The following is a 16,502-nucleotide window of genomic DNA, read 5'->3' as shown; positions in this document are numbered from 1 at the left end:
ATTTGTTATTCTTCATATCTTTGAGTACAATCAAATTTGTCCCTCCCTTAAACAAAACTCAAATTTTTCCCACTTCTCTCATGATTACAAGGAAATAATTTACTAGATCGACATCTATAAAAAAAAATATTGAACAAAATAATTAAATTAGAGTATTGTGGTGCTTTTTTGTGTGTGTAAAGAATTTCAAAAAATCGTATCCTCCTAAAAACTCAAAAAACCACCATAATACCAGAGATACACGTCACATGTGGACTAGTCCCACACTAAATACATGTTGAACAAAATCACGGTGTCAACATAATGTTATAGAATTCACTGCTCATCCAAATATGTTCTATGGAAGTTGATGGTTTGATTATCATGGCATAACCTATGGTATGTTTGATTTGTAAAAGATAAGTGTTTGATTCGTGTATCTGAGTCAGTTACTCACATGGTCAGAACTAAATATTGCTATGACTTAAAACCTTGAAGAGACCTAACCCAAATGACTAGTCAATCAGGTGGTGAACCTCATGACTTAAGAATCATATTGATCTTTCTTATCTTCTCAATATGTCCTTTTCAATTTGGTGGGTTCACAATATGGATAGTGTTTGGGATCAATGTGGTAGAAATTAAGGAATATATTTAATTTCGTTAAGCATGCAAACTAACTATCGAAGAGAGCTTGTATGGGACGTTAGGACTCCCTTCCAGCTTATACAGTAATCTTGAGTTTGAATCTATATTTTATGAGATCAGAAATAGGCTGTAGGCATCTACGTCGAGGACCTGAGATAGGTCAGTGCCTCACTAAGAATATGTTCTACTATTTATGGAAGTTGATGTGCTACATTCTGATTACCGCGGCATAACTTAACATCTAATGCAGAGGTTGCTTTGGATTGCTATTTGCAGTGAAGAACTGATAAACTGCTTGCTTACAGCTCAACAAAGAAAACCACCAAGAATAATTACCATCTCCTAAGATTATAGAATAACATGTAGATGATGACAGCCTTCTTCAGATACCAGACAAAAGCCGATTGATTGTTATCAAGTAAAAGTGTATATATTTAGCAATATGAATGACATAATTGAAAAGTATCATTCAAATTACATATTCTGTCTCATTCCTTTATCAAGAATTTTCTATCTCCTAGCATTCAGCATCGTGTATACTTGTATGGTTTTGAATAAAAAAAAAATCACCCTCTATCCTTTTACTTCAGGGACCTCAGATAGGAGAACTGGAAAGCTTGTTGGAAAATATTCCAGTCTGATCTTCCAAATGACCTGAAACATTTCAAACTGAGTCAGATCAATGGACGATAAACTCGCCATGGTATCCAAGAGAACTACAATATTTTTTTAAGGCATTACCTGAGCTTAAGGTATTAAATTATGTAATGCAGGAGCAGGTATCAAATTACGACAAGTTGTATCGCATGGATATGGACAGTCTATTGCCTTGCTTCTGTTTCTACTAAAATACCAATCACCGACTGCTTCTGCAATAGTCTGTAAAACGTAGAGTCAATTAACCATGTTGCTGATTAAAAACTCACTATGCTGAAAGTTCAAGCTTTAAATATCACTTCATTCTCCAAGTGTAAGACTCAAATTTTGAACATCAAACGATATAATACTACAACTCTAACATAGTTCAAAAATCTTATACTAATTATCTATTAGACCTCAGATTCCTTTTCCAATTATACACATATCGTAGGTTTGAGTAGTTATCAGAAGTTGGTCACTATGTAGCACAACATAAATGTTCATCCAACAAATTAGTTAGAATCTCACATACAATAAACAGGTTTATCGTTATGTTTTGTTGTCAAAGAGATTGGTACCGTGTTTTTTATTCTTGGAGAATCAGCTCCAGACCATGTATCTTGCGATTCACTTTGGCAATGAGCAAAACATGAATTTATAAACATTCCCCCGCTGTTTGAATAAAAGTAGAAGGGTTTCAAAGCTGCAATCATGCTGAGCCTAAAACCTGAGTAAAGTGCATTGAATTAAGGAAAGTCAGTTTATTCACAGTTAAGAGGATGAAATTTGAACTTGTTTATGGAGTAAACTACTTAATTCTTTGACAAAAGATACTAAAATACTTATTAACATTAAAAAAGAAACTTCGTATAAAAAGAGTGAGTGAAAGCTGTATCAATAAATGTGAGATTGATGGCAGATAATTGAAAGAGGGACCTTGCAATGTATTAATTTCGGTTGGTGTGCATGCCGCTGGGTCCTTCTTGCAGTGGATCCAGTGCCCGCGGGGATCAGTTGAAGGTGGCACCAATATATTATGGAACTGTTGACATTTTAAGTTTATTAATTTCATAATTCACCAACTATGAGTTTAATATAATGTACATCATAGAAAGTTAAGAACTAAATGCATCTCAGAAACTATTACTTGGAATACATCATAGGCAGAGTTCAAGATAAAAAACGGTGTTGATATATATTTCAACACATATTGTGGAAAGAAGCACTGCATGAAACACAAAATATGTCAGAATCTTGTACAATCTTCCTGAGCTAATGATGCAAGTTCATGGAAACATACCAGGTCTGGATAAGACATCGCGTTGGTGCAGTTTTTATTCAGGTTCTCTACTGCCCCCTGTTACACAAGACAAAACTATGTCAAGTAAGCCTGTTTACTGTTACCCACTTTTCTTTCTCTTATGGAATTTGAAAAAATTCAATATAGGGAATAGCATGTGGATTCCTTTCTCTATTTCATAAGATATTGAAGTGATGAGTAAGAAGTATTAAACAAGAATGATGTTAAAAATATCCATTTGAGCACTATGCTTTTCATTTCATTGGGACCTATTTACACAATACACATCATTGGACTCTATGAAAGTGATATCGATTACAAATGATGCCACTCAGCAACTAATATTGTAATAAGAAATCCTAATAGAGGCTTCCTTATATCATTTGTGTTATTTCATGATTTTACTGATTATCTTTCTTCTGGCATACAAATCTTCACAAAGGCCAATTCCAAGTTTCATAAACCTACTTCTTCAGTTGTTGGTTCGGTTGTTGAAAGTTATTTGGGATCGCTGCACTGCATCTTTGACGACAAATGCAGCTCACATAGTTTTCAAACTTATGAAAATATGTTGCCAAATCTTGTATCAAAATCATTGAGCTTAAGTTGACTGATCGAGAATGCAACTTGCAAGTTGCAACTGGTAAATTTTATCTTCGCAATAGTTTGCATAATGCTTACTATACTTTCAATAATTGTTAATTAGTACATGTTATGCACTCCGTCTATTAATCGCTTTCATCTTAGAAAATGAAAACCTCGAAATTTCTCCTTCAGGAAGCATATAAATGTAATTGATTAAAATTAACTCAATTTCCAAAACACAAGTATGTATATAAATGGCGCATTATTGAAGGTTACCTGCAATGTAACTACACTTTTGAAAAAGTATCTCATGGTGTGGTTCAAACTGACATCTCTTCTGCAAAAAGAGGGTGCAAAAGGGATTGTTGGTATGTTTAGATTAAGCTGAAATAATGACTCAAAATAGAGAAAAGAGGGTGCAAAAGTCTTTAACATACCCATCAAGGAAAAAACCTGCATCACTCAAGCATTTAACACTAGCATTGGTTGGCAAATACTTGGTGAAGTTGTCACAGTGGTGAAAGGTGGCTAAACCTCCTGCTGAGCAGCCTGAAAGCAAAGCCTAAACAACATACAAAGTTGGTATTATAAATTCATTCAAATCATAAATAATATGATATAGTCAGTTAACCTAAACTTTCATAAAGAGCAACTATATATATATACCTTGCGTGCCTTTCCTAAACCTTTTGGCAGAAGGTCGGCAATCATGGCTTCCCAGATCTTTTGCCCTTTGAAGTAAAGCCTTGTTGTCTGATTTTCATCACACAAACACAGAAACAAATTAGTAAAGTTGAATTTAGAACCACTACATAAGCAAGAAGAGGTGAGCTCTTCGGTGTGGTCCATCAAGGATCAATAATTATAATTATCAGAAATTTCAACGACGATCGACCATACCGTTCAGAAATAGAACTCATGACATTGTAACAAAAAAGAACTCATGACATTTTTTTTTTTTCTCTTTTGAGAGAAGACATTTCTAATATTTATGTCTAAGTCAGATGTTTGATTGATGTCGTTCAACAAACACGAGCTATCTATTTATTTTCCGTTGTTTAAATCGATATCAATTAAATCATTATTTCAAGCATGACCATTAACATCTACTACCAAGAGACGAAGTTTATCGTCGTTAAATTTTTAACATTTTTTTAAATATTAGTCCACGATGGACCTAGAGTAAAGTGGCTCATATTAAAATTTCCTATCTTTGAAAAACGTTAAAGACTTTTGTCCATGAAGATAATTAACCCAAATATCCTTGTGATTCATTTTAATGTTAATATTACCTTTGTACATAAATTTAAAATATTTGTTGAATAAATTACAAGAATTTAAAAATGTTTGTTATATAAAAAAATAGCAGTTATATCAAATTACCCCATTATTAAACACTCTGTTTCCAGTAAATGAAGCTCCATCACAGTATCTCAGCTTCACCCTGTTCCAGTTGTAAAAGTCTGGTACAACAGTCAAAGGCAAATGAAAATAAAATTAATAATAAAACTTACACAATTTAAAAGATAAAACAGCAAACTGAAATGGAAAAAAAACACTTATTAAAAATGAGAAAATGTCTTTTTTGAGTTTTAACCCATATGTATGGCTAAAACGGAGTTCAATTAGAAATAAGTAAAAATCTAATCAAATTAGTTATTTTAATCATTAAACAAACTCAAGTATTAATTTGAGTTTAGAGGGCACAAGTCTTGCTGTTGTTTTAATCAAACTCAAGTATTAATTTCTTATACTTACCGCTTAATAGGAAATCATCATTGTTAATTAAAAAAGGTAACAATTGATATTAGGATGTTATATATATGATCAGTTCTATAGGTACAAGTCTTCCACCACGCACAAATAGACAAACTTATCAATGGTGGAAAAATAAACTAGCACATTGTGCAAATGCATAATAATTTGTTAATTATCAATATAATACTGGGCAAATACGGTTTTTTACATGTATGAAAGAAACAAAGCACGAGTCACGGATCTAACACAACTACTTTAGTTCGCATGATGGTCACATTACCCCCAAAATATTAGATTACAAATAAGGTATGTCTTCTAAGTTTTAGCTGTAAAAGAAATAAGGAAATAAGGTATGTCTACCGACATCTGAGCTGGACATAATGATTGGAGAGTTGAAGTGATGTAGAGATGAACAAATGAAGACAAAAGTAATAATATAAGGAAAATGTCAACGATTGTTATAATTAAGAACACATGTTAAGTCACTAAGTATAGTAATTTTGACGAAAAAGTTGCATATAAAATTTTTATTTTTGAATTGTTTAACATTGCGTCCTTATGACACAAATTATCAAGATTCATAAATAAATAACATATAATGCATGTTGAGAGTCGAAATGAGAATGCTCGAACTTGATTTATATAATCAAGGGCAGTCATCATCTTAAAAAATTGATATTGTAATATTGAGCCAAGTTCAATTCAAATTTTAATATGATATAAGAGTCTCTTCAAGATCGATTATACCACATGTTACAAGAATTTCACTATCGCACCATTTGGGTCACGCTCCATGTCCCCTCCTGGGCATGAGAGGGTGCTAGAGTCTCATTGAAAGGGAAAAGGCATGGACATAGATTTATACATGAGACTAATCATCACCTTATAAACCGGTTTAATAATTTAGATCCAATATAAAAATTTAAGATGGCTGATGACAGTACGTCATTACTAGTTTTTTAGTCATATTTGTGTCCTTTTTGTAATGTTTATAGAGTCAACTGCTTATAATTCATGGTGAAATCAGATTAAAACAGGAACAAGAGCCCAAGAGAAGAAAATTGGTGAAAAGATAGAAATTTGCCTAAAACAAGAAGAATCGTGCCACGTTGAGCAAGGATCGTGGCACGTTGCAAGGATGTGGAATTCACTGATACGTTCTGGAAATTTCGTGGCACGATGAACCACGAAACGTGCCACGATGATTAAATAAAGTTGCTGCCACGTATGAATTAATTATGATTGACACATGAACAAGTGTTTTTGGGTGGTGTGAATAGAAGATATGAGACAAAATGATATTGGGCTGAAGCAAAAGAAAACGTAACATGCTTGTGGACCAAGAAAGCAACTAGGGTACATCACTTATAAAAGGAAGCCGCATAGCACAACAAAAGGGATTCACGTTTGCGGTTTTGGAACGGCAGTGATAACAATTTGGTTTGGAAAGAAGACACGCATCACGAGACAAGAAATTAGGCACATGGATATGAAAAGAAACATCAACAGTAGCGATTGAGAAAGAATTGAGGAACAACGTCGACGACGACGGAATTCTACCGGTTTATTTTCTTTACTATGTTGTTTATTTCTTTGATCATGTGTAACTAATTCCCTTTGATTGAGCCATGATGAACCTATTGTAATATATGAACCAGTAGTTGAACTCTCTTTATTATCAATGTTATTCAGTCTTTATTCAGAATTACTTGTGTTTATTGCTTTTCATGTTAGTGTTTTGTATGACTACTAGCCCTAGCTTCTTGCAATCACATGAATTGATTTTAGGAATTGAATGACTACTAGCCCTAGCTTTTAATCCTGATATAGTAATTCTGTTTAACTCAACACTAGGAACCTAGAGATAGGAAATTGAGGGTTATGACATATAAATTAACGTTCCGACTTTGCTTCCACGGTTATTCAATCTGGTTAAGAGATTAATAGGGTTATAACTTAGGAAAGGGTTTTGAGTCAAGAGATTGATCAAAACCACTTAGTTAATTTGTCGTAAAGAATGAATAGTAATTGAGAGTAAAGAGAGGTAAACTAGTCATATAAAGCAATAGCGGATTCACCAGCTTAATCATTTGTTTTCTATATAACTTCCAACCATTTTTATTTACTTGCAATTTATTATTTTCTCACTTAATCCAACTGCCTAGGGCAACCCTATAAATTTAATACATCCTTTATTTTAACGCTTTTGCCGAGTAGAAATTGAAACAGTCCCTATGGATACGAACTTATAAATTTTATTACTTCGATATATTTTTGGTACACTTGCCAGATTTTTATCAAGTTTTTGGCGCCGTTGCCGGGGACTGTTGAATCATTTCAACTTGGTAATTTCGTTATTATTTAGGATTTCTGTCATTTATATTTTTTGTTTATATATAAAAAAAAATTGTTATTTATGCTCTTCACTTCTATTTATTTGTGCTTTGCTACTGAAGAGTTTATCCAAGTTTTGCAGCTATGATAGACAGGGTACTCCTCTATGACACAGAAGAGATTGCTAAGTTGCAGTATGAAAAATATATGCTATCTTTTAAGATCAGAATTTTGGACAACAAAATCTCGAGTTGTGGTCATTATGAGGCGAATCAACCAGGTAGTAATTGTGAAGGGAAGAAAGAGGTGATCAACATCGATTACAATACTCAACTGCAAAATATTTTAGATGATTTCTTGGTGTCCAATCAAGTTTCATTTGAGAAGTTTGATGTTCAGTGTGGTGATCTTGTTGAGAAAGCACATGAGTCTCAGAGGAAGTTGGTTCAGATGGAGACTAAGTGTCACAAGGTTGTGGTGGAAGAAAATCCAAAAGTGAGGAGTGCTGACATATTCCCGAAGTCTGAACAAACAGAGGTTAAGGAAATCACTCGTGTGCAAATGGATGCATATCCTTCTCTAAGGTGGGAGAGCTTAAATTCCAAAGGTTTAACTGTGAGCGCATGGGAGCATCTACTTCTTTGTTACAAATTCATGGAATTCCTACCAAACAAGAGGAAGAAGAAGGATGATGTGTTCTTTCTGACATATTTGCCACCCTAACAGTGGTTGAAGCGTCAAGCTCAATGACGTAAAAGAAAGCGCTTGGTGGGAGTCAACCCATCTTCTTTTTATTATGTCTTTATTTTCAGTATTTTATTTCTATTGTTGAGTCAGAAAATTGTCGGTGTGTTTGAATAACTCAGTTGTACCCCATGCTATATTGAATTTGCACTTGTTTATTATTGATGAATTTGTTTGTTTTATTGACTTTTTCCAGTTTAGTAACAAATGCTTGTTCAAGTGGTATTCCAAAAGTTCAAAAGGAGGAGTGCCTTGATTTCAAAGGCGAAGTGTACGGCAGTTAAAGATAGGTAGTCACAACTCCCATAAATCTAACACTGTAAGGTTCATGGCCAAATTTTCTTTTTCAATTTACTTATATAGAGTGTTCCATGCTTTTACATTTCTAGAACTTGCATTGTTTCTCTACTGTCGATTGATCTTTGTCATTAGCACACTGAGGCAAAAGTGCTTGGTCCTGTGAGCCTTTTTGATGCCTACCCTGTTTATATTTGAATAATTATCCTTTCTTTAGCCAAATTGAGCCGGTAGGTTTAGATCTTTTTGTTCGGTGACAAACTGCATTACAAGCTTAAAGACTTTTAGGACTTGTCCCATATTGTTTTTCTGAGTTAGGCATTGTAGTATGTTGCTAAATATTAAGTTTGGGGTTGCTTCTGGAATTAGCAACCAACTAAGTTGGGGGTGGGGGTACTAGAGAACAAAGAAAGAACATATCATGAAAAATACACTGGAAAATGGTGTATATACACTCAAAAATGATGTATCAAAAAAAAAAAAGAAAAAAAAAAGAAGAGAATGAAAAAGGGACAAAACATTGAAATTCTGAGTAACTTTAATCTTGATTGTCCCAACAAGTTACAAATGTTCTCTAGTACCTTTACAAATTGTTGTTTCAAAGGGTGAATGAGGGATTGAATCTATGCTTTAATATCCGTAGGAGTGCCTAACTCATATTTTGTGTAGCCTACTTATCCAAATATTATCCCACCTTCAGCTAAGCCCCGTTATAACCCTTAAAGACCTCAAAGTGTGCATTGACATTGATTTTGATTGACGTTTAGAAACTTTTCAAGCTTATGGTAATATGTAGATTGCATGTCGACTGTGTGTGAACCCTTTTCATATTGTTGCATGGAGTTGTGAATTGGTGGTTGCTAACAAGTCAAACTAGCTCATCTTTAGCTAGTAAGATGTTGAACTTTTGGGTACTATCGCTTGATCAGGTAATTGTTATTTTACTGTCGATTGTCAATATTGCAAGTAGATTCCTTGAGGACAAGGAATGGTTCAAGTTGGGGGTTGTGATGACAGTACGTCATTACTAGTTTTTTAGTCATATTTGTGTCCTTTTTGTAATGTTTAGAGAGTCAACTGCTTGTAATTCATGGTGAAATCAGATTAAAATAGGAACAAGAGCCCAAAGGAAGAAATTGAGAAAAAGAGGAAAAAATGTGAAGAATCGTGCCACGTTTGCTCTAATCGTGGCACGTTGAAAGGATGTGGAATTCACTGATACGTTCTGGAAGTATCGTGGCACGATGAACCAAGAAACGTGCCACGATTGTTGATTGGATTTGCTGCCACGTATGAATTAATTATGATTGACACATGAACAAGTGTTTTTGGGTGGTGTGAATAGAAGGTATGAAACAAAGATTAGCAAGTAAATGGGCTTCAGCAAAAGAAAAGTAGAAAACGTGACATAACTTGGAAGGAAAGAAAAGGAACTAGGTTATGCTTGCTATATAAGAGAAAGGAGCCGCACAACATATTATTCACGTTTTGGTATGGATCACGGTTTGGAGAACAAGGCATCACGCACAAACAGTATGTGCGATTGAAGGGAGCAGCTACGGTATGCACATCAACAACATCAATTGAGAAGAAATTCAAGAGCAACGTCGGCAACTACGAAACTCTCGGTTTTGTTTTCTTTTTATGTTGTTTATTTCTATGAACATGAGTAGCTAATTTCCTTTGATTAAGCCAAGATGAATCTATTGTATCTGTGAACCCATTTAGCTTTTGACTCTATTGTTATCAATATAATTCAGTTTTTATTCAGAATTACTTGTGTTTATTGCTTTCATGTTATTGTTTTGTATGACTACTAACCCTAGCTTCTTGCAATTACATGAATTGATCTTAGGAATTGAATGACTACTAGCCCTAGCTTTTAATCCTGAAATAATAATTCTGTTTAACTCAACACTAGGAACCTAGAGATAGGAAATTGAGAGTTATGACATATAAATTGACGTTCTGACTTTGCTTCCACGGTTATTCAATCTGGTTAAGAGATTAATAGGGTTATAACTTAGGAAAGGATTTTGAGTCAAGAGATTGATCAAAACCACTTAGTTAATTTGTCGTGAAGGCTGAATTTACATTGAGAACTTAGAGAATTTAGCTACCACAGAGACCAATAGAGGATTCGACAGCTTAATCATCTGTTTTCCATATAATCTTCCAACCAGTTTATTTACTTGCAATTTATTATTTTTACGCAATCAATCCAACTGCCTAGGGCAACCTTATAAATTTAATACATCCTAAATTTTAACGTCTTTGCCGAGTAGAAATTGAAACAGTCCCTGTGGATACGAACTTATAAATTTTATTACTTCGATATATTTTTGGTACACTTGCCAGATTTCTATCAATGGCATATAGCTTATCCAAGATTTATTGAGTGATCTACTATTATATTTTTCTTTTGGACCACTCAAGTCACGCTCCATGTCCAATACTAAGCTGGAGGGGGTGTTGGTTTTGTGATGTTTAGTTTGCCTTACTTAACCCATAACATCAAGAAATTTACAGAGTTAAGAATTATGAAACGAGAATGGTAATGTCTGTCAACTCGCACGGTCACATGTCAAATGGACAACGGAAGCACGCAAGATACAAGATTGGAAGTTTTTATGCAGAACAAAGAGAAGTGAAAATTGAAAGTTAGGTGAAAAAAAACAAAAGGTAGCAATCAAGGGAACAACAAGAGCACGTGAAAGGGAATCTGGAGGAACATGTAGCTTAGTTATTGTGGAGATTCAATGGACACAGTTGGGCATACATATTTGTCACTGGACCGTTCAATTTAAAATCAAAAGAACAGCTGTTTTACAAGGACCGTTGCTACAGCAAAAGTGTAAAAATTAATGGAGCTAAGTTAGTGTCACCCAAATACCTACCAATACATTTTACTACCAATTAGTAGAAATTAGAAAAGTGCTGCTGCTGCTGCTGCTAGCTCAATAATACTAGACATTATTGTGTAATATCGGTATCTCATTATGCCAAATGGATCATAAAGATAACTTGGTGTTGGTGTTGGTGGTTTAGAGTATTCGGTGGCGTAACTAGAACAATAGGTTAGGGTGTGCAAATAATTTAAACTTCAATTAATACAAATTATTATGAACATAAAAATAAATAAACAATACTATATGGGAAATGCTATAATTTAATACAGCCTATAATTTAAATTTGAAAAATTGAACATTCTATATATCTATTTTTTGGCATTTTATATCAATAAAATATTTAGTTAAGGAACGTTGAAATTCAAGTGAATGGAGTTAATTATCATAATTCTCAGATGAAAGATGAAAAGAAAAGAAAAAACAGAGCAGATATTGATTTACCTGGATTAACGGTAGCATTGTTGCTTAAAATACCCTTGAAGTTCTCATATTTGGTCATGTAATTTGTTGAACCCCTGCGGGTTTGTGCTCTCTCCAAGCATGATTTCAAGTCATTGCACCAACCACCTCCCTGGCAAGTACCATAAATATGGTGTTGATCATTAATAATTTATGAATGCAAAACTAAAAGGGTAATTTCTTCAGTTGAGATTTGGGCTCCACAGAGCTGACTGAAATAACTAGCTGCTGTTTCATCCACTTTGTCATTTCAGATATCAATTTCAATGTCTTTGCTTGGATTGGAAGTTATATAGTATGAAAACTTATTCTCCGACATACCTATATATAGTTCAACAATAACAGTGCTTTCTATCTTTCGTTTCACGTTATCGAAGCACGTAATTTATGAAGAATAAACATTCAACTTAGTCTATAAACTATTGTTTTCTCACCGATTTAATCCTTAAATATTTAAATTCAACTAAAAAGTTCTTAAACTATGATAATAAATAATAATTTTTTGGATACAAAATAAATAATAACTTGCTCCTACAAGAACATTTTCACATTTCACCTAAAAAAAAACATTACATATACAACAAAGATACATAGTCGGTCTTTAGTTTTCAACACTCTTCAGTATTTTGCTCTTTTTCTCTCTTTATAGCTTATCATCAATTTATCGAGGTTTGAATTTCTACAAAAGCATATTAAACCATCCACATTGTAGGGTCTTTACCATTTAAGATCCAGTACCTAATGGGTACTCCCAATGTGGGAAAAAAATATGGGGTCTCTTAAGACTCAGGGTCTTACTTAACACCCCCATTTTTAAGTGGACCCACACCACTTTTAAATAAAATAATAATTATTTGAGTTGTCATTGAGTTTTTTGTGGGACCCCTATAATAGTGTCTTAAATAAATAGTTATTGGTGTGACTCATTTAGACATTTTATTAGAGGGTCTCCATTGAAATGGTTGAGTACTTATTACGTACTATTATTAAAAAATAATAAAAAAGTGATTTGTCAGTGTGAGACTCATTTAAGACCTCAAAGTTGAGGGTCTCCATTGGAGATGGTCTTCTCGGTTTCAAACATCAACCCACACATGTGGAAGGTGGACGTACTGCAGTAATAAAACCAACTACATGACAACATGTGGGATTTTGAACGACCAAACTTCATATGCGACATGTTCTAAAAAGAACAACATGTGCACTTAATCTTATTTTTTTTAATAGAAAAGGTTATATACCAATTAATGCTGGTTTTGATTTATCTTTGATTTTTTGAAATATAATTGTATGTTGATTTTATTTTTGGTGAGAACGTGCTGATTAATGCTATGACAGCTAAAAACACTATGCAGATAAAAAAAAATATTGTCAAAATTTTATATCATGAATATCAATTACTATAGAGTTAATTTTTTAAAAACATATGGTTTAACACCCTTGAAAAACATAAGATTTAATCTTGACACTAATTTATAAAAAATGTAATAAATAAATTGCTAATAAATTATTGTTTGATTTAATCCACAATAACGTATGGTAACTATTAATTGTTTTACAAAAGTTTAATAATTTGTTTAATAAATCAAAAATATATTAAATGTTTTGAATGTCTAAATCCATTAATTTTGACATATAATTAATAATATTATGAAAATGTTTACCATTTTTTTTACCAAATAGTTAATAATATTATGAAATTTTACCTTTTTTACCAGATAATTAATAATATTGTGAAATTGTTTACCTTTTTTACCAAATAATTACTAATATTATGAAAATTCTTTTAAGGAATATATATAATTATTTCACTTCCTTGAACAATGCTTTTAGTCTAAAAAAATCGATTCCCTTTTGAATCTCTTTTTTTTTTGACCAAATTCCCTTTAGAATCTCTTAACAATTCTTTTTTTTGGAGTATTTATTTAGTAAAAAAACATTTTTTTTCTATATTCATAGGTTCTCTCCATCAAAGTTAGTTCCATTTGATCAAAGTTAGTTCCCTTTGAAACGTATCAAATTTAGATAATATTATGAAAATTCTTTTAATAAATATATCTAATTGTTTCATTTCCTTAACAATGATTTTAGTCTAAAAAAACAAATTCCCTTTAGAATCTCTTAACAATTCTTTTTTATATTTATTTAGTTAAAAAAAACATTTTTTTCTATATTCATAGGTTCTCTCCATCAAAGTTAATTCCATTTGAAACGTGTCAAATTTAAATGATAATATTTTTTATTAGATCCAACCTCTACTGTTGGATTAAAATTTAAAACAACAGTTACATATAAACAAAAATTTCATGTCAAGGACAATACCACAATTAAAAATGAAGGGGAAAAGTTTCATATTAAGATGAACAGTGAATATTGTGAAGGACGGGGTTGGAAGAAAAAGCTAACGTAAAGCAGTGCGTGCGCAAAAGTCTAGGCGGAGACGACAGGAAAACACACTCTATCGTAGTATAGCATTTCGAAACCAACCAATCAATCATCACACTTTAACCCCACAACCCAAAAATACACACCACCCCCACTTTTTCAAACGCTACAAAACAACCCTGACACTCCGTAACTTTTTCACTCACCATTTTGTACACTTTCACTTTTTTTTTTTTTTTTTACATCATATTACTCTCTTTTACTCCCTCCGTCCCTTAATATCTGAGTCATTTATAAAAAAAATTGTTTTAAAATAAGTGAGTCATTTCAATTTTTAATACAATATTAATTACTTTTCCCCTTTATAACTCTAATTAATACTACTTTCATCATTCCCAATTCAATATATTCCACTTTGCACCAATACTTAACAAAAGCACTTAAAACCACTTTTCTCTCTCCTTTATTTATACATTTTTCTTAATATGTGTAAAATGAGAAAATGACTCAATTAATTCGGGATGGAGAGAGTATCTTAAATAAAAGAGAATATTTGGTCACAAAAGTTCATTCAAAAAGTTCAAATTTTTTATTGATATTCATTTTTGTTGACTAAACTTTCTTTTATACTTCCTTCCTTAAAAAAAAAAAACTTTCTTTTATACTTTAAAAAAAAAATTAAATCTATCCAAAAACAATATCACTAGACCAACACAATGGATTAACTTTCTTTTATACTGAAATCAAATATAGTATTCGATCTTATAACTTGATGCAAATAATAAACTCATATACATAAACTAAGCCAGTTATTCATATGAAAATTTAATGCAGTTTTTATTAACATTTTTTGTCATTCAAAGCAACAAGGAGATTGTAGATTCAAACCGAGTAATCAAGAAAAAACGTTCTACGTAACAATTTCCATAATATCCTTCAAAGACATTAATATATCATTTCAAATCATATAGTTGTCATGTCATTTAAAATAACTTCAACAGAACAATGAGAAAAATATGAATATACCTCAAATTGTAGAAGCCAATTGTCTTTACCAGCTCCAAATCCTCTGTCCAGGTGATATGCCGGTAAGCTCCCATCCAAACAAACTATAAATTTACACCACTCAAAATTTCAATAAATAATAATAATAATAATAATAATAATAGCCAATAATTTCAATGAAATTAATTAAACTTACAAGCACCGGTTTCACGTGCGTTGTTAACGAGCGTCATGTTCACATAAATCTTCTGTTCTTGTGAGTGAACACGCCATGCCTCCACTGTGATTAGATACAACAATGCGAACGCCACCGCGAATTTCATCGTAACAGAAAACGAATTATGAATCTTAGTTTTTCCACTTGTTTCCAATTCTCTCAATACAAAAGAGATTTGAGATGAAAGTGAGATCTAAATATAACTGTTGTATCACTACTACTCTGTTGTTGTTGTTTTGCTATTTGTCTTAAAAGAATATTGAAGAAATGGTAAATCACAATGGATTTGGAAAGAAACGTAAACGGAAATGGAAATCCACGTAATTGAAATCGAGGCTTCATTGATTTGGTCATGAAAAAGTGGCCATAACAATAAATAATTAATTACTAATTACGATTAGTGATGATAAAAATGGAGAATTAATAAAACGCACGCTCAATCTAAGGTAAAAGGTTGATAGAATAGAAATATGGAAAAGTAAAAAGAGAAAAAGAAAGAGAAGCGTGAAAGGAATGAAATGTGAGAATGTGTGTTTGTAGAAAGCTTTATAAGGAGTGTAGTGTAGTGCGCGGTGTCGTATTGAGAAGGAAGTGTATTATTATTGAATGAATATATTGGAAGAAGAAAAATTGGATGAGAAAGGAATTTTGAGAGGGAAGGGAGTGTGTGTGGTGTGGAATGGACCCACCATCAAACAGAATATGGATCAAGATGATAACCATAACCAAACCATGTTGCAATGGTGGGGTTTGCTTTTTTGCTAACTTTGAGTTCAAGTTATGGCTAACTAATGTCTTGTTATGGTAGTTAGTAACCACTATCCCAAAAAAAAAAAAATTGTCAATATCACCAAATGCATTTCTATATAAATTGCTTAAAAACAATATTTCATAAGAATTGTGTGTAGGTTTTATTTCACTTTTGAATCGGTTACAACTGGTTTTAAAAGTGCAAAATTGATTTGAATTTTGGCCAAGTCTAACATGAGGGAGCCAATAGGTCCCTCATCTAGTGAGGGAGCAAAAGATGCTTTTTTTTAACCTTAGGATTATAACAATGGATTGGATCTAGTCCACCTCAGCAAAAGAGCACCTACACCTCTCCACACTCAATCCAAACATATCAACCTCCTTCTAAGTACAATCTCTCTCTCCACTCTATCCTCTCTTCTCTCTAACTACAATTCTCTCTCCTCTCTTCAATATCTCTCTACGTTTAGCGACTACGTTGTTGTTGTCGAGG

General features: G+C 32.6%; 1 protein-coding gene across 1 annotated transcript; it reads right to left on the bottom strand.

The window, feature by feature from the left end:
* Window positions 1-1,014: 1,014 nt before the first annotated feature.
* LOC146958417 (pectin acetylesterase 9-like) lies at window positions 1,015-15,781 on the bottom strand. The gene is made up of 13 exons (XM_085739937.1): window positions 15,239-15,781; window positions 15,064-15,146; window positions 11,635-11,764; window positions 4,535-4,614; window positions 3,818-3,904; window positions 3,589-3,713; window positions 3,428-3,488; window positions 2,567-2,623; window positions 2,414-2,491; window positions 2,203-2,308; window positions 1,845-1,993; window positions 1,369-1,506; window positions 1,015-1,281 (listed from the first exon to the last, which is right to left on the bottom strand). Exons 1-12 carry the CDS (start codon window positions 15,363-15,365, stop codon window positions 1,375-1,377), a joined length of 1,215 nt encoding a protein of 404 aa, XP_085596063.1. The 5' UTR covers window positions 15,366-15,781; the 3' UTR covers window positions 1,015-1,281; window positions 1,369-1,374.
* Window positions 15,782-16,502: the final 721 nt, after the last annotated feature.

The sequence above is a fragment of the Medicago sativa genome, chromosome 1 (genome assembly GCF_051527215.1).
Source record: "Medicago sativa cultivar Bolivia chromosome 1, Bolivia_mono, whole genome shotgun sequence".
NCBI classification, from domain to species: domain Eukaryota; kingdom Viridiplantae; phylum Streptophyta; class Magnoliopsida; order Fabales; family Fabaceae; genus Medicago; species Medicago sativa.
The sequence above is the reverse complement of the archived record's forward strand: the minus strand, read 5'-3'. Positions and strand labels throughout refer to the sequence as shown.